At 40.7% G+C, this 18,422-nt stretch overlaps 1 protein-coding gene across 1 annotated transcript; it reads left to right on the top strand.

Moving 5' to 3' along the window:
* The first annotated feature begins 6,588 nt into the window (after positions 1-6,588).
* LOC106552777 (stromelysin-2) lies at positions 6,589-16,531 on the top strand. The gene is made up of 10 exons (XM_087722077.1): positions 6,589-6,712; positions 7,656-7,900; positions 8,013-8,161; positions 8,345-8,470; positions 9,592-9,753; positions 10,070-10,214; positions 11,446-11,579; positions 12,964-13,123; positions 14,727-14,827; positions 16,281-16,531. Exons 1-10 carry the CDS (start codon positions 6,623-6,625, stop codon positions 16,379-16,381), a joined length of 1,413 nt encoding a protein of 470 aa, XP_087578203.1. The 5' UTR covers positions 6,589-6,622; the 3' UTR covers positions 16,382-16,531.
* Positions 16,532-18,422: the final 1,891 nt, after the last annotated feature.

The following is an 18,422-nucleotide window of genomic DNA, read 5'->3' as shown; positions in this document are numbered from 1 at the left end:
CCATTTATAAGTCTAAGGGCTATTCCTATTGGTATAACAACTATTTAGAAGAAAGACAGCACCTCTCTCCTGCAGGCATCTCATAAACATTAAAAGTGGGTGACATTTGATTGCATCTGCCACCGTAATGTTTTCACTCTTTAGGGATGTCCATAGTTGTCCACTTGAACTCATGAGAAACAGGAGATAAAACAGAAGTCTCTTTAGCATGAGTCATGGCCTAGATGAAGTACTTGCACGTAAATCAATTAGGTTCCTGAGAATTTGCAGAAGGAATCCTCTTGGCAATGATATTCTCACAATAAATGTCTTAGCAAACTACATTTGCTAAACCACACATTTCCTTTTCCTCTCATGAATACATCTGTACAAAAAAATAGACATTAGGGGTGGGGAAAATCCTAACAAAATAAGAAAAAAAAATCCTGCCAGTTAACTAGCTAATTCTGTAATCACATCAAAGCAAATTCCTTCCTCAATCTAAATATTTAAAGCACTAATATTGTGCCAAAATCTGAAGTGTGCTTCTCCTTCAGAAAAGGCTGCTGGTTTTCTACCTTATTCTCAAAGTACTTGAAGGCATCTTTTGCAGGTATATAGTATAATGGTTAAGGTATGTGATGAGGTCTGGGAAGACCAAATTTAAGTCTTTTTCAGCCACTGAAAGCATCCCTGGCCTAAATTTAGAACACTTCTGGGATTGCTGTAAGTTATAAAATAACAACTGCTAAATTCCTCAGCCGAAGGCAGGTTTGTACAAGAAAAGGTGGGTGTTCATAACCCTGAAGGCAAAAGATAAAAATCACAGAAACTTTGTACAATAATCTATGGAAAGTTCAGAAATAGAACGGGTTGAAAAGGCAGGGAAATTCCCTAAATAAAAGGTGTATCTGAGTCTGGTTACCTCAAACGTCATACAAAGTGATGTCTCTACTCACAACAGGAATTTCCGCCACCTAAACTTTACATCTGCTTAGGAAATCTGTCAGCATCAGAATTTAGAAGGACAATGATTCCAGGAGGAAGGGAAGAGTTATTTGGTCAACATCTGCTCTCTTACCAATAAATGTCAGTGAATACAATCCATATTCCATGGCTTGCCTATTCAATATGCAAGCATATCATTCCAAAAAGGTCCTTCAAAATGTCCATCTAAAAGCCTTTAATGGTCCATAGCTTCTCAACAGGTCAGGGTAGCTGCCTGGAAGAACATCTGAGGTCTTCACAGCAGAGCAGTTTCAAGAAGACAATCCAGATGACATTTTGTTCATTGAATGCTATTCTTCTTCTTCTTCTTCTTCTTCTTCTTCTTCTTCTTCTTCTTCTTCTTCTTCTTCTTCTTCTTCTTCTTCTTCTTCTTCTTCTTCTTCTATATCCATCATCGGACATTGGCGATCATGTTGGCAATCCTATTTTTGTCAACAGCTGCATGAAAAAGTGCTGTTGACTTTTGTCCAAACCAGTCCCTTAAATTTTGAAGCCATGATGTTCTTCTTCTGCCTGGACCTCCTTGCTTTCCCAGGTGGCTTATCACCTCCTCATTTGTGATTTTGGCAACCCAGCTTGTACATAACCGCCGCCTGTAAATCCACATTTCAAATGCTTCTGGTTTCTTCAAGTGGTTTTCTGTCAGAGACCAGCTCTCTACTCTGTAGAGCAGGATAGAAAAGATGTAATATCTGACAAGCCTTGAATGCTATGTGCAAGACTAATGTTGGCACTATAAAAAAACTAGTTTGTGTAGAAGTTAAAGCATCAAACTAGAAATGGGGAGAGTGTGCATTCTAGTCTTGCCTTGGGCACAAAGCCACATGTGTGCCCTTGGGCCAGTTACTCTCTCAACCCTATGGAAAACCATTTCTGAAAAACTTTGCCAAGGAAACTGCAAGGACTTATCCAGGCTTTCTCCAATCATTAGACATGATTGAATGGAAGGGAAAAAAATATCTGCCATAGACAGCCACAAGGTAGAAGAAGGACATTACTGTGAAAAAAAAATCAGATTTGCTATGGGAAAGAGAACTTGAAATGTGTATATGCAGAATATACAACAAATATATAAAACATGCACATTTGTATACAAATATCTGTACCATGGATGTCAAGCTCAGGATGGCACATTTTGTTGTAACTGTTCTTGCCTTCTGGCAACTCTGCGCATGGACACACTGGGAGTAGCTTCCCCTGTTCTTCTGCCTCGCTGATGTCAGACTCCGGAGGCAGCACATAACTCCCAGATGGCCCTGGCCCCCTCTATGCCTCAGATGCAGAACCCTCAACCAAGCCTTCCCCAGAATTCAGGACTGGCCCATGTTCCTCCCCAACCTCCTCACTGTCTGACTCTGGTGCCAGCTCCGCAGGCCATGGTAGACCACAACAATGTTGCCGTCACGTGATGTATCACAACTTTCCCCACATTTGCTAAACTGGGGGTGGCCATGGCCAGCATGTGACGCATCCAGCTTGTAGGCCACGAGTTTGACACCTCTGCTCTATACTGAGTTTTATAATTACCACTTGAATGGGGTGCCAGGAATGGGTTCTCACCTGAAGTGTGTCTCAAAGTGATAGTGACAATCTTATGGGTGGTGGAGGTTGCTTTTGCTGCTATTAACTTACAAGTCAGATAAGGTGTGTGGTTCCATCACAAAACCGCAAAGCCCTTATCCGCGGAGACATAAGCGCCTGGTCTAATCCGCGCCATCCGAATCGCTAATGCAAATGTGACCCTACCGCGATGACATAACCGCAGAGGGCAAATCCGCACCTTCCGAAGCACCCTAAACCTAATCTTAAACCTAACCCTAACCCTAACCCTAACCCTAACCCTAAACCTAACCCTAAACCTAACCCTAAACCTAACCCTAAACCTAACCCTAAACCTAACCCTAAACCTAATCCTAAACCTAACCCTAAAGCAAACCCCTAAACCTAATCCTAACCCTTACCTTAATTTAAATCGGCTTTCTGCCGCCATGCTGTTTTAAAGCGCCCTTCTGCCACCGCGCTGTTGTTGCGGCAGTGATGACGTGCGGTGATGATGTCGCGGCTTTAGCGACACGGTTTTATCACTGCTATTTTGACGAGCACGGTTATGTCGTGCCACGAAGGTGTGTGCATGTGTGGATGCTATTTTTTCTGGATTTCTCCTTCTTCAGAAGTCTGACACTGTGGAAAAAAATCATCACAAGATAGACAACATGAAAGGAAAGACATTATGAAACGTCATGAAAGAACATCTAATTAAATGAAGATGTCATGAAAGGACAAGATGTAATAAAAGGACATCTAAAAAATAATCATCCTAGGAAAAAAATACCTTACAGACTTTTGTGGAACAGGAAACAGGGTAATCCATATCATCATCATAATAAAAGTGAGAACTAAAGTATAGCAGGACAATGTCCAAGATTTAAACTGGACCAGTCATCTCTGACAGACTGGACCTTCTTTTAACATTGGACTGACCTCAAATGTTTGAGGTAAAAGGTGTTAAGTAACATTTGAGCAGAGAAAATGGCTGGTGGCAATGCTACTTTCCTTCGTGTAAGAGAGTGCTGGAGATTCAAGATATATTTGCAATACTTGCTTTGTCAGAAGAAAATAATAGCCAACTAATAATGAGTTAAGGTACGCAGTTGCTCAGTGGCTAAGACCCAGAGCTTGTCGATTGAAAGGTCAGCAGTTCTGCAGTTTAAATCCTTACCGCCGCGTAACGGAGTGAGCTCCTGTTACTTGCCCCAGCTTCTGCCAACCTAGCAGCTCGAAAGCATGTAAAATGCAAGTAGAAAAATAGAAACCACCTTTGTTGGGAAAGTGACAGCGTTCCGTGCACCTTTGGCGTTTAGTCATGCCCATGGAGATGTCTTCGGACAGTGCTGGCTCTTCGGCTTTGAAATGGAGATGAACACCGCCCCCTAGAGTTGGGAATGACTTGTACATATGTGCAAGAGGAACTGTTACCTTAATAATGGGCTATCCCTCTCCTGAAGCTTCACCTTTATTTTATCTCACTTTTCTGATTGCACACATTTTATACTTCAATTTTTTTCCCCGCATCCAGATGCCACTTTGAAGGGTTAATTGACCATTGTAGCAGACATGTTGAACTTGCCGTTGTTTTATCACTCCAAGTTGCAATTGTTTACCTACCCATATGACAATATTTGACTGGTCCAGATATGTACCAACTCTTGGAGGAAGCATTATTTAACATGTCATTTTTATGTACTCTTGCCAGACATTAGGGATCAGATCTCAATCTTGCAGTCTAGCCGTAACGGCGTCAAATTGAACACAGTGGGGTTTATTTCTGAGTAAATATATCCTACCATCAACTCAGACATTTCTGTCAGAGATAGATTGGGAAGCAGGAGGTGAGGTGGATACACGACACAATATTTGATGGAAGGTTTTTTTTTTCATATATTTTTAACCCATAACCACAGACCTGCCGTCACAGTGACCGCAACAGTTTTCTAAGATGTTCGGAACCGTGGCACGACAAAACCGCGCTCGACTAAGCCGCGCCTGATTAAACCGCGTTGCTGACATCATCAACAGGGCGACAACAGCGAGCGCGGAGAAAGAAGGGCGCTTTAAATAGCGCTTTGAAAGCAAGCCGATTCAACTTAAGGTAAGGGTTAGGTTAAGGGTTAGGGTTAGGGTTAGGGTTAGGGTTAGGGTTAGGGTTAGGGTTAGGGTTAGGGTTAGGGTTAGGGTTAGGGTTAGGGTTAGGGTTAGGGTTAGGGTTAGGGTTAGGGTTAGGGTTAGGGTTAGGGTTAGGTTAAGGGTTAGGGTTAGGTTTAGGGTTAGGTTTAGGGTTAGGTTTAGGGTTAGGTTAAGGGTTAGGTTTACGATTAGGTTTACGATTAGGTTTAGGGGGTTAGGTTTAGGTTTAGGGGTTAATTTTAGGTTTAGCGTTTACAGCGTGCTTCTGTCTCCGCGCTGTTGTCGCCCTGTTGATGACATCAGCTACGCGGTTTCGTCGAGCGCGGTTTAGTCGAACGTGGTTTTGTGGTGGAACCGTTTGGAACACCCCTATTTTTAGAAATGGACCATTCCGGTTGCGAATAGCTTTTGTTTTCCCACCAATAAGAGTGTAGGCAGCATCACGCTTGCATCAGTTATTTGGTGTTTTTGATAGCGGCATTTGAATTTGAGTTTCAGTCATTTTGACCGCAGACCTTTGTTAACATATTTTTTTGTAATGTCAGGGGTCAAGTTTTCCACCAAAAAGAGTGCAATTTGGTGATCCAATCTCGGAAGAAACTGTTCTAAAATGATATGGAGAAGCAGAGAGTGATCTGAGTGAAGTAGAATTGGATTGTGATGAAAATTTTGTAATGGACGATGAGGATCCCACCACAGCCACTGATTCTGACATCAGCAACGATGAAGCTCCCAATGAAATTGATGAGCAGGTGCAATCTACATCATGCAATAAATTATGTGGCAAGAACAAATTCAAGTGGTCTTCTGCATCTTTTGGAGGCCATACTGTAGATCCAGAACCGCTAGTCACAATATTGTTGTGCAATTGCCTGGACTACGGCCAGCAGCTAGAAATCTCGGAAATTCACCTACTCCCCTAAAGATTTGGAAATTATTATTGTCTAAGGAAATTATTAGCACCGTCATTCAGTGGACCAATGTAAAAATTAGAGAAGAAAGATTGAAGTTCAAGGATGAAGAAACAAAAATTGACTTGCGGGATGTGGATTTGATATTTTTTGGTTTACAGCTCTATATATCATTGTTTAGATCCAACCATGAAAACATTGAATGTCTTTTTGCTACTGAGGTCATTATGACTTCATGTCTGTAATAGTGTAGTCAAAATAGTACATCTGCGGCTAAGGGTTAAAACATTCAATGAAATTCACAAACATGATTCTGGAGAGTCCAAGAACCCCCAAAACCAAGACTGCCTCTGGCCTTCTTCATGACAACCAGGCTACAAATTCACCCATTGTATTCTCATCCCATCCCTTCCCCAACCCAACTTTGTCTGTTCACAAGATGATGTCATTTCGACAGTCATCAGTGCTTTCCTTTATTCTGAATTCATATGATTATGACTTGCAAATACTCTTAAAATGTTAGTCATCCCATGCCAGGTCTGCACCCTATAAGGAATTGATTGGCATAAGTTGGTAAACATTTTTTAGTTCCTTGATTACATTCTGGGTAAAAACTGGAGCCGTACCATGGCGAGACCTGATGAACTCATTCTCTGTACTCCTTGAACTGTATGCATAGGGTATTCGTGTATATACATATGCGCATGAGCACACAGTTGTAAAAATAGAGAGCATACAAAGCATATTGAAGATATGTTTCCAGCTAACAGAACATAAATGAAAACTGTTTCCTATGCCTAAAGCAGGGAAGATTGTGACATCTGTCAAGATGAAGGGTGAAGAAATCATATTAAATCATCTCACACAGCACACTTGTTCTTTTCCCCACATCTCCCCACCCCCCACATCCTCTGTCATCTATTAGGTAATCGTTTCAGTTGAGGCAAGCTTAAATCAATCACCAAAATGCTATATAAGTAAGACAGCACATCCTAAAACTAGCTACCCCTTGGCTTGGAAGCAGAAAAGCAACAGTCAGGATGAGAAGCTTCTGGCTTGTGCTCTTTGGTGGGGCAATAGCTTTTGCTTTGCCTGTGAAACATGAAAAAGACAAGATGCTTCTTATGCAGGTAAGGCCAAAGACGCAAATGGAAGTATATATTGATGCAAGGTAACTGTTTTTGGGGTGGAACGTGATGGCTCAGTGGCTAAGATCCTGAGCTTGCCAATCAGAAAGGTTGGCAATTCAGCAGTTCGAACCCCTAGCGCCACGTAACGGAGTGAGCTCCCATTACTTGTCTCAGCTTCTGCCAATCTAGCAGTTTGAAAGCATGTAAAAATGCAAGTAGAAAAATAAGAACCACTTTGGTGGAAAAGTAACAGCATTCCATGCACCTTTGGTGTTTAGTCATGCCAGCCACATGACCATGGAGACATCTTCGGGCAGCGCTGGCTCATCGGCTTTGAAACATTCCCCCCTAAAGCCGGGAATGACTAGCACATATGTGCGAGGGGAAACTTTACCTTTACCTAATTGTACGTATATTTATAATAATGTAAGAAATATAAGCAATAGCACTTAGATTTTACAGCACTTTCTATGTGGTTTACAGAGTCAGCAATGCCACTAATATTAACTACTTAATCATTATGTTTTATTTACCACACACATACATGCATGCATGTAATTATTTTGTCATCTTCCAGAAATACATAGAAAACATGGGATTAATAAAAATAGAGAAAGGTGAAAGATAGAGATATGAAAAGCCACACTTTTGGTGTAGAATATGGGAAGCTCTGTCCTAATTTTTACCTCCAGCTCAATATAATGGAGTACAGAAAGCTACAAGAGTTGTTATCATCTACAATATTTCTACTCTATTGGGGTGCTAGATAGATTGCTGAGAGTTGATTCTTTTGTCCTCTAATTTCTATCTTTTATAAACTTTTATAAAGGGATTTGCTCATATTTGCCTTAAATAATTAGATATACATTTGGCCAGAGACTTCTAAATCATTCCAAAATGTAAACAAGTTACTTAATAGAAGTATATAATTTTTATATTTCAGAGGTACCTAGAAAAATATTACAACTTTACATCAAATGGGCAACAAGTCTTTAAAAGCAGAATCAGCAGCTCCATGGCAAAAAAGATCAGAGAAATGCAAAGATTTATTGGATTAGAGGTGACAGGTGATATAGACTCCAATACACTGCAGGCCATTCAAAAACCCAGATGTGGAAACCCAGATGTGGGCCAATTTGCCTTCTTTCCAAATCAACCCAAGTGGCAGAAGAAACATTTAATCTACAGGTAATCCTTCAACTCAAGTTCTCAAGGGAAAGGTTGACATAATTCATGTTAATGCTGAAAGTTTGGAAGGAAACCCTCCTTCTGAATTTGGTTCCCATTTATTTTTTCAAAGGATACTGAACTACACACCAGATATGGAAAGAGGCAGCATTGACGAAATCATCGACAAAGCTCTTAAAGTTTGGAGCCAAGTTACGCCTTTGACATTCGAGAAAGTTCTACATGGCAATGCAGACATATATATCTCTTTCCAGTCTAGAGGTAAATCTAAGCTATTATACAAATACAATACGATAATATGTTCCAAATAGAATAGAGTAATAGAGTTGGAAGGGACCTTGGAGGTCTTCTAGTCCAACCCACTGCTTAGGCAGGAAACCAGGGATGGGTTCCGGACGCCATTACTACCAGTTCGGTAGTAAATATTTTTTCTGTTATATTTAGCTCATGGAGATTTCTATCCTTTTGATGGACCTGGTGGAACACTTGCCCATGCTTACGCTCCTGGTCCTGACTTTGGAGGAGATGCCCATTTTGATGAAGATGAATTCTGGAGCTCTGGTGTAGAAGGTAATAATAAAGATTTGTTCTTAAACATGCCAAAAAACTTTGTTTTTCCTTGAAGAAGATTTGCTTCTCAACCAAAAAGCTTCTGCGATTCTGAAACTTCTTGGGTAAGAAGCAAAACATCTTCAAGGAAAAATGAAGTCCAGTTGCCTTTTGAAAAAGCAACTTCAGGACAACCATGAGCTGGATGACTGAGAACCTCCATAAAGTAAAGGTAAAGGTTCCCCTCGCACATATGTCCTAGTCGTTCCCTACTCTAGGGGGCGTTGCTCATCACTGTTTCAAAGCTGAAGATCCAGCACTCTCCGAAGACATCTCCATGGTCATGTGGCCAGGATGACTAAATGCCAAAGGCACACAGAACACTGTTATCTTTCCCCCAAAGGTGGTTCCTATTTTTCTACTTGCATTTTTACATGCTTTCGAACTGCTAGATTGGCAGAAGCTGGGACAAGTAAAGGGAGCTCACTCCGTTATGTGGCAATAGGGAGTCAAACCGCCAAACTGCCAACCTTCTAATTGACAAGCCTAGTGTCTTAGCCACTGACCCACCACGTCCCATGAGAATCTCCATAGACGTTTTTAAATATCCTTGTCCTCAATAAAAAAAAAATTGCACAGAAAAATAAGATTTATACAACTTACCAAAATGGGGTGATAGCTTTGGCCAAACAATGTTTCCTCTCATAACTGCAGCAATTTAAAACAATAACATGTGAACATATTAGAAATGTTATTATAGGAGATTTTTGACTGTAGATAAGTAAAATGCGATAACTACAATTACGATTACATTGACACCTACATTGATAATATCTTTTGGTTCCCATTTATGTTTAATTTTTCGTTCCATCGTTTTCATACTGACTTTTAACTAGTTAACTAAAATTGAATGAATAAATAAACCAATTAGCAGGCAACATTGTAATGAGGAAAGAAGGAGCTGGCATGGGGCAGGGGCTACAAAATATAAAAACAGAGCTCAGAGCTGAAGAAGCTTCTGGGATGAGAAGCAAAACATCTTCAAAGAAAAACCAGAAAGTCCAGTTGCCTCTTGAAAAAGCACTTTGGGATAAGATTTAGAATGGGTTTTTACAATATGATGTTTCTTATCGCCCATGTAGGTATCAATTTATTTTATACTGCTGTTCATGAGTTTGGCCATTCCCTTGGACTCTTCCATTCTCGACATCCTGATGCGGTGATGAATCCAATGTATAAGACACCCATGGCAAATCAACCGATTCTATCTCAGGATGATATTGCTGGCATCCAGTATCTTTATGGTAATTTAGAAAATGTGTGTAATCTAAAATATTGTACTCTTGAAACATTCCCGAACTGAGAGAGAACTAAGATCAGGCTGTGTTATCTAAAAGGTCTGCATGTTTTAAGTCACCTCTTACCAGCAAGTAGATAAGGAAACATCAGCTTTTCACCAGCCTAAGATGATAGTTGGGACTTCAGCTTCCAGCACAACACAAACCTCTGGAGGTTAACAGATTCTGAACTTTATGCAAAACTGTGTGTATATTGTATGCTTAGTCAACAGGGAAGGATTCCGCCCCCACTGCTAATTTTATGCATCCGACATTCTTTTAGGAGCATCATCAAATCCACCTCAAGACGATGAACCAAGAAAACCCAACAGCGAAGACAAACCAGCATTACCTTCTGCTTGCAATCCTGGCTTGACATTTGATGCTGTGACCACTTTTCGGGGAGAAATAATGTTTTTCTGGAATAAGTAAGACCTGTAATTTTCAACCAGAATATCTTCTCCTCCTCTTCTTCTTCCTCCTCCTCCTCCTCCTTTTCCTTCTCCTCCTCTCTCTCTCTCTCCCTCCCTCCACATATACACACAATAATGCTAGAAAATGGCAAGAAAGTTGCAAGTTCCAGTCACATGACTACAGACCTTGCAACCAGTGGTAAATCCAAACTGGTTGCCAAGTATACAAAATATGATCACATGACAATGGGAAAGTCATGTGTTTCAAGGAAAGGTTCAGTCCTGGTTTCAAGGAAAAGGTTATAAGTCCACAAAGTCCTAGCTTTTTTGAAGTCCATCATCATTTTGAACAGTCATTAAGCAAACAGTTGTAACTCAAGGGCCACCTGAAATATTTATATATTTTTAATCAATTCAAAGCCGTAATCATATTTAATTATCCTGCCTTCTGTTTTAATGCAAAGACTCTATGAAATTATCTTAGGGGCTGCATGCAGCCAGAGGATAATACTCTGTTTCCCTGGAAATAAGACCTCCCAGGATTATAAATCCAATGAGGCTTTTGAGTACATGTGCTAAAAATAAGGTGGCGCAGTGGTTAGAGTGTAGTACTGCAGGCTACTTTAGCTGACTGCTAGTTCTGCAGCTTGGCGGTTCAAATCTCACCCGCTCACGGTTAACTCAGCCTTCCATCCTTCTGAGGTGGGTAAAATGAGGACCCGGATTGTTGGGGGCAATATGCTGACTATGTAAACCGCTTAGAGAGGGCTGAATGCCCTATGAAGCAGTATATAAGTCTAACTGCTATTGCTATTGCTAAATAAGCCCACCCCAAAAATATTGCAACACAGCAGCAGCCATGAGGTGACCATACTCGCCGCCTCCTATAACTCAAAAATAATAAGACCTCCCTGAAAATAAGGCCAAGTCCTTATTTTGGGGCTCAAAAGAAAATAAGACCCTGTCTTATTTTGGGGAAAACACAGTAAATTTCTTTTCCGTGATCTGCACTGTTAAAAATCGAATAATACATCCTAATATCAAATAATGTCCTGAGTGCCTGACAGCATTCAAGACTTATTTCACAGTACCTGATTTCTTTTTCCTTTTTCCTTTTCTAACTCCTGCCTCTCTCCAATTAAGGGAAAAATACTGCTGCCAAGATTTGAAATTTCAGATATTGAAAGTTATTTTTTAAGTGCATTCAGAGGTGCAGTGCTTTAAAACAAATATGTGTTTTTAATAGATATTTTTGGCGAAAACACCCCCAGTACCAACAGATTGATTTGGATCTGATTTCTGAATTTTGGCCATTTCTACCATCTGGAGTGGATGCTGTTTCTGAAAATAATGAGAAAGATGAGACGTTTCTTTTTAAAGGTAAACTGTTGCCATATATACCAGGGCTTTCCTGTCCTCATTTTGTATTTGATTCAAAAATCAGGGGTGGGCTGCTGGGGGTTTGCATGGGTTTGGACAATCCTCTAGCAAAAAATCTGCATGGTTTGGCGAATCCCCAAATCCCACTCTTGGCTTGCCCCACCTACCCCACCCCCCTCTGCTCCTCCCAGGAGTTTCTACGTGGCCTGTTCATCAAGCCAGGTAAGTGCAGGGATCGTATGGAGGCTTCAGGAGGAGGGAAACGGGCCTAATGGAGATAGCAATAGCAATAGCAATAGCAGTAGACTTATATACCGCTTCATAGGCCTTTCAGGCCTCTCTAAGCGGTTTACAGAGAGTCAGCATATTGCCCCCAACAATCTGGGTCCTCATTTTACCCACCTCGGAAGGATGGAAGGCTGAGTCAACCCTGAGCCGGTGAGATTTGAACCGCTGACCTGCTGATCTAGCAGTAGCCTGCAGTGCTGCATTTAACCACTGCGCCACCTTGGCTCTAGAGATTCCGGAAGTCTGGAAATGGGCCTGTTTCCGACCTCTGGAGGGCCTCCGGAGCCCAGGGGAAGCAGTTTTCATCCTCCTAGAAGCTCGAAGAAAGCCTTCAGAACCTGGGGAGGGCAAAAAATCCCCCCCCCGCCATGGTGCAGAAGACCAACTAGGCCATGCCCACCATGACCATGCCCACCCAGCAACGGGGTAGCAGCTGCAACATTGCTGCAATTTTTGAAGCCCACCCCTGTCAAAAATGGTATTTTCTTGAAAAGCTGGACAAGAAAAGAGCACGTCGTTGACTCTTTAAAGCAGCCACCTTTTTTTCCTGGAATTGTGTGGCAGTCTTGTGCAGATGCAGGGGTCATCTTTGAATAGCAATAGCAATAGCAGTTAGCAATAGCAATAGCAATAGCAGTTAGACTTATATACCGCTTCATAGGGCTTTCAGCCCTCTCTAAGCAGTTTATAGAGTCAGCATATCGCCCCCAACAACAATCCGGGTCCTCATTTTACCCACCTTGGAAGGATGGAAGGCTGAGTCAACCCTGAGCCGGTGAAATTTGAAGAGCCGAACTGCAGAACTGCAGTCAGCTGAAGTAACCTGCAGTGCTGCATTTAACCACTGCACCACCTCGGCTCTTTTTCATATTCAGATACAGCTGCTTTAAAGAGTTGTAAATTGGGGCTAAATTGATGCCCTCATGTTCCCTAAAATATCTTTGGGAGTCAGATCCATGGCACCATAACACAACTGTGAATTCTGGGGTAAAAGTTTATTTTATGCTTGGTTTATTTGAATTATAGGCATTTCTTGCAGTTTTCCCAATGGTTCACTTCTAGAAATCTTTAGTACTCATAATCTGCTTGATTACAGGCAACCAGTTCTGGGTCGTGAAAGGAGATTATTTGCTTCCTGGGTACCCCAAGTCCATCCACAGTCTGGGCTTTCCCAAAGAAGTCGCAAAAATTGATGCTGCAGTTTTCAGTGCCAATGAAAAGAAGACATATTATTTTTCTTCAGACAGATACTGGAGGTATGACATAAACTTAAATGCAATGCAAGAGGGCTTACAACTGACTTTCAAATTTTGTATGTATACTTTATTTTAGTGGCAAGTGGCAACATGCAGTATTGAACTATATATTTAAAACGATATGGCATTATTTCATTTCCAAATTGATTAGTGCCATCTAAAGTTAGCCACAGATATCATTTGATTACTGGGTAGAAAATTTATTCATATCAGAAAGCAATTACTATAGAGCTAGATTTCGGGGATGAAAGATTAATTGAATTACAGTACATTTTGGATGCCTATAAAGTCTGTTTACTGATTAAGCCAATAAGGACCAAACCTCATGTACTGTATTTTAGACTTCAGATTTAATCTATAAATAATACAGATTACTTTCCATTGACTTTTGTCTACCACCAATTTGCTTTGACTGTTAGTAGTTCAGATCAGTAGTGAGTTCTGGCCAGTACGCCCCAGTACGGGTGTACTGGTGCCTGCTGGGAGCCACAGGCACAGTTCCAGTACAGTGTTGCGGAGGGCCCACCCACCCGCCTGCTCTCCTTACCTCTATTTATAGGTTATAGGTTTATTTCATTTATATGCCGCCCTATTCCCGGAGGGACTCAGGGCGGCTAACAAACCCAGGGGAGGGGGTAATACAGACAAGGCAAAAACAACAAACAGGATACAGAGAAAATTTAAAAACAATCAACAGTCACACAATTCGAGCGGGGAAGGAAACTGACTTTGAGCCGGCTAGGGCATTTGTGCATGCGCACGTAGTGTACCACACCTGTGTGATGCTCCGCCGAGGGCAGTGGTGCACTTGTGTGTGCAGCACATGTATACGTGGTAGATGTCTGGCCGCATTGCCGCATACCAGTTGCGACGGGATCCGGGACCCACCACTAGTTCAGATTCTTGTAGAAAGTGTTATCATGCCATAACTCTCTATTCATTTGAGCTCACTTGGCTCCTGATTTCCTGCTCTTGACAGAACCTTTAGTCTCTGTTGACAAAATTCCAATTTCCAAATTTTCCATATAATTATTTTTAGCACTTTTCTCCTGCGTTTGATCTGACTTTATCTTGAGCATGATGTTTAGGTCTGCACTGTGACTGGTTAAAAGGGATGCAGAAAAACTGAAATATGTTCAGAAAAGGGCAACAAGGTCATCTAAGGACTAGAAACGAAGTCCAGTAATGGAAAATATGTACACTGGTGAAATCTGAGAAGGAGTATGAGATTATTCTTCAAATACTTAAAAGTATGTCACATACAAGGTCAAGGAAGGCCTGTTGTCTCTTGTTCCAGAGTGCAGGACATAGCATGGTAGATGTAAATTACAGGAAGACATTCCAAATGAATGTTAGAAAAATTTCCCAACAATACCATAACAGTGAAAATCATTATCCCTCCCTTCTGCCTGGGATACTTCTTTCACCTTGCATCACAAGATCAGCAACATTTACATTTGATTTGATAAATTCGAATCATAAGCAAATGCTTTAATGCATATTTCTTTTCTGAAGGTTGAACTTGGATTCCTTTTAAATCTGTGATTCTGACTCCAATTTGGGTTAGGCTTAAGTTTCTTCCTTTTTTCCTTCCTTTTCTAAGTTACGATGAAAACAGCAAAACCATGAACAGGAGTCCCCAAAGGATCCAAAATGGCTTCCCAGGTATCTCAGGCAAGATTGATGCCGTCTTCCACTACAATGGTAAGGAACTACTTTTAAAAGACATGAGTAGGGATTTTGTGCCAATATTGCTATTTTTTTGAAGGACACGTAAACAAAGCACAATTGACTTGAGAATCATTAGGACAGGAGTGTCAAACCAGTGGTGGGTTTCAAAATTTTTTAGAACCTCTTCTGTAGGTGTGGCCTGCTTTGTGGGAGTGGCTTGCTGGCCATGTGACTAGGTAGGCGTGGTCAACTTGTAAAATGTGGTGAAACTCACTTAACAATGCTCTTGCTTAGCAACCAAAATGTTGGCTCAGAAACTCTGGCATTTGAAGCACACAACTCTTAAAGCTGTTGTTACAAGACCTTTGCACCCCTAATCCTTTAGAAAAAAAAACCCAGGGGTGTTCCATCTTCACAGCTTTAAGACTTGTGGACTTCAACTCCCAGAATTCCTCCTCTCGCTCTTCATCTTGATGATGTGCAGATGGGCAGGGGGAGGGAGCTGGAACCAGTTCTAAACGGCATTGTAGATTTGTGGAACCTCTTCTATAGAAGAGGTTAGAACTGGCAGGAACCCACCCCTGTGTCAAACTCAAGGCCTGGGGGTTGGATCTGCCCTGGGGGTGCATGCTTAGATCTGGCTCACGGGGCCACCTTGGAAACAGCACTGGGCCATGGTGCTTCTGCCAGTGAAAATGGAGCTTAGGAGAGCTGCCCGTGGCCCTCACAAGCTCCATTTTCACTGGCAGAGGGTTACAGGAGACCGTTGCAGCTGAAAGCAGAGCTCAGGAGCCAATTTCCACTGGCAGAGAACTCGGGCCACCACCAGTACCCTCGACACGAGTCATGTCAAGCTGGCCACACTCCCCCTGGCCAGCCCCCCCCCCCGCAGGTCAAACACAATCCTGATGCAGCCCTAAATGAAATAGAGTTTGACATCCCTGGATTAGGACAAACGTCCATAATCAGAACCTGTGAAGGGCTAAATGACTTAGTTATGTCCCTCAGGATTTCCCTTGAGGATATTTTTTGGGAAAGGATATATTAAAGCAATTAATCTTTATTTGTTTATTACAACAACATACAGGCCACTCCATTCAGAACCAACCTGGAGTGACAGATTAACTACTTGCAATTGTAATCATGTAAAACTGAATTCAATTTTCATTTAAAATTTATATTTGTCCACTGACTTCAATGCAAACCTCTTTTTGCTCACCAAAGAATTGTGTCCCCCCACTGTACCCCAGTTCAGATCAGTAACACAAATCTTAAACTTTTTGCATCAAGTCTCTTTCTCAATTTTATTGCTCAGAAAATGTAGACAGAATCTGCCAGAAAAATCATTCTGGCCAAATATGTTCACGATTGCATTTCCACAATAGCCAAAGTAATTATAATGAATCCACCCCTTGATAAGTATTTTTCCATTTGTTTGAAAATGTATATTATATTCCTTTATGTTTGCTTTCTTTCCCCTTTATAGATGCATTGTACTTCTTTAAGGGAAGAAATCAATATGAGTTTGATCTTAACACCAGAAGAGTTACTCGGATACTAAAGGCCAACAGCTGGTTTTCATGCTGATGAAACTTTCCACTGATGAAACATAACTGGTTACTTTACATTGAATGTAATCCACTGTTTTGTACGTGTGTGAAAATATAATAATTAACATAATATAATGTAATGCAATATAATGTAATGTAACATAATGTAATGTATATAATAAAACAATGCAATATATATAGTATTCTAGTGAGGAATTATTATCCTATATATGATAACTGCTGCAAGATTATTGCATGTACAAAAATGGAAAGAATACAATACCTACAACAGAGGAATGAATGGTGAAGATGACAGAATTAGGAGAGGTGGCAACTTCCATTTGTCTGATTAGAGACAAAAAATTATTAGTGACAGGAAATCCCTTATGGACTTTTTTCTGAAAAAAATAAATAAATTGTGATTTATGGGTTGGATGATCAGAAAGGGTAGATTTTGGAAAGAAAGAAATTATGTTGTCACCTTTAGAGAGACAGAGAGGGTAAAATATAAATCTGGTGGGACCTGCTATTAAAAGATCAGAAACTCCTACTTTATCACTTTTCTTTTCCTTTCTTTTTTCTTCTCTATTCTTTGAACATTTTCTTTAGTGTTTTTCCTTTCAAAATTTGTATTGTTCTTATTTTGGTAATTTAAAAAAAATAAAAATTATATATGTAAAAAGAAATTAGCTGTCCTGTCATAAATTCACCTTACCTAGGGATCAGTGGTGAAATTCATTTTTTTTACTACCGATTCTGTGGGCATGGCTTGGTGGGCATGGCAGGGGAAAGATACTGCAAACTCTCCATTCTCTCCCCACTCTGGGGCCAGCCAGAGGTGGTATTTGCTGGTTCTCCGAACTACTCAAAATTTCCATTACCATTTTCCCAGAACCTGTCAGAACCTTCTGTATTGCTAAGGATTATAAATCAATTGTGGCTAAATATCTGTGTATGTGAATAGAACGATCTTTTTGATTCTGCTAAAATGTCCTGCCATTTTTTAAAAAGTTAAAGCCTATATGGCAGGGAAGTTCAATCAAAACAACCACAATGATGGATGCCACTGTACAGTTTGTGATGACAGCTATAATTTTATTACGAGTAAAAATAAAAAAGGTAGGGCTTCAAGAAAACCATGCCAAGGATTTGACTTTTTTGAATCAATCCATCTCCATGGATACCTTTAACCATTTGTTATCTGAACAAATGCAAGTGTTCACACTACATATTGGCATTTAGCTAGCTATACAATCAAATGGTGCCCATTCATACCTTTCCCAATCTCACAGAAAGACCAGCTTAATTATTCTGTTACGTCTGTCAGAAAATATGGTAGACGTTCGTCTCATCCATTACACAACAAAAGAAATAAATAAGAAGATACTTTGCTGCACGTTTAAGATATATCCAAATTTGGCTGTTTCTCAACCTTGGCCACTTGAAGAGGTATGTGGACTTCAACTCCCAGAATCCCCTAGCCAGCCATGCTGGGGAAGTCCACATCTCTTCAAGTGGCCATGGTTAAGAACCATTGGATTATCTCATTCTGTCAAATGGAAAGCCTGTGTCACTTAACAAAGGTTCTATTGTATCCATAGACATAATTGAAGAGTGGATTTAGGAGAGAAGCTTTTACATCCAGTGCTACATAAAAACTTCAGCGACCACACACAAGAGATCAACGTGGAGTGTCTGTTATGCACACTATAAAGTTGAATTATACTATAGGCTGGTTTTGTAATCTCTGGAAACTCCTAAAACCTTTGGAAAGGATCCGAAGCATTTCTTATTAAATCTATCACTCAGGATACAATTCTAAGACAAATAAATCCATTCCATCGTGATGATAAAACTCTTCCAGGCATTCATTGAAACATATATTGCAATATAACAGAGTGAAAACATTGTATAAACCTTATGACATTGGAAGGTCATTATTTCATTCTTAATGGAGTTCCACCAATCCTGAGCCCTACTTATAGCATTTCACAGTTGTTTATTTGTCCATACTCCCTGCTCAAGCATTCCAGCCAAGATGTCATCTAATCTCTTCTGCAAAATCTCCAGTGATGGAG

This window comes from Thamnophis sirtalis, unplaced genomic scaffold (genome assembly GCF_051295495.1).
Source record: "Thamnophis sirtalis isolate CommonGarterSnake01/CBP01778 unplaced genomic scaffold, rThaSir2_p1.2 scaffold_8, whole genome shotgun sequence".
NCBI lineage: Eukaryota > Metazoa > Chordata > Lepidosauria > Squamata > Natricidae > Thamnophis > Thamnophis sirtalis.
Note: the sequence above shows the minus strand (reverse complement) of the source record. Positions and strands in the feature narration are given on the sequence as shown.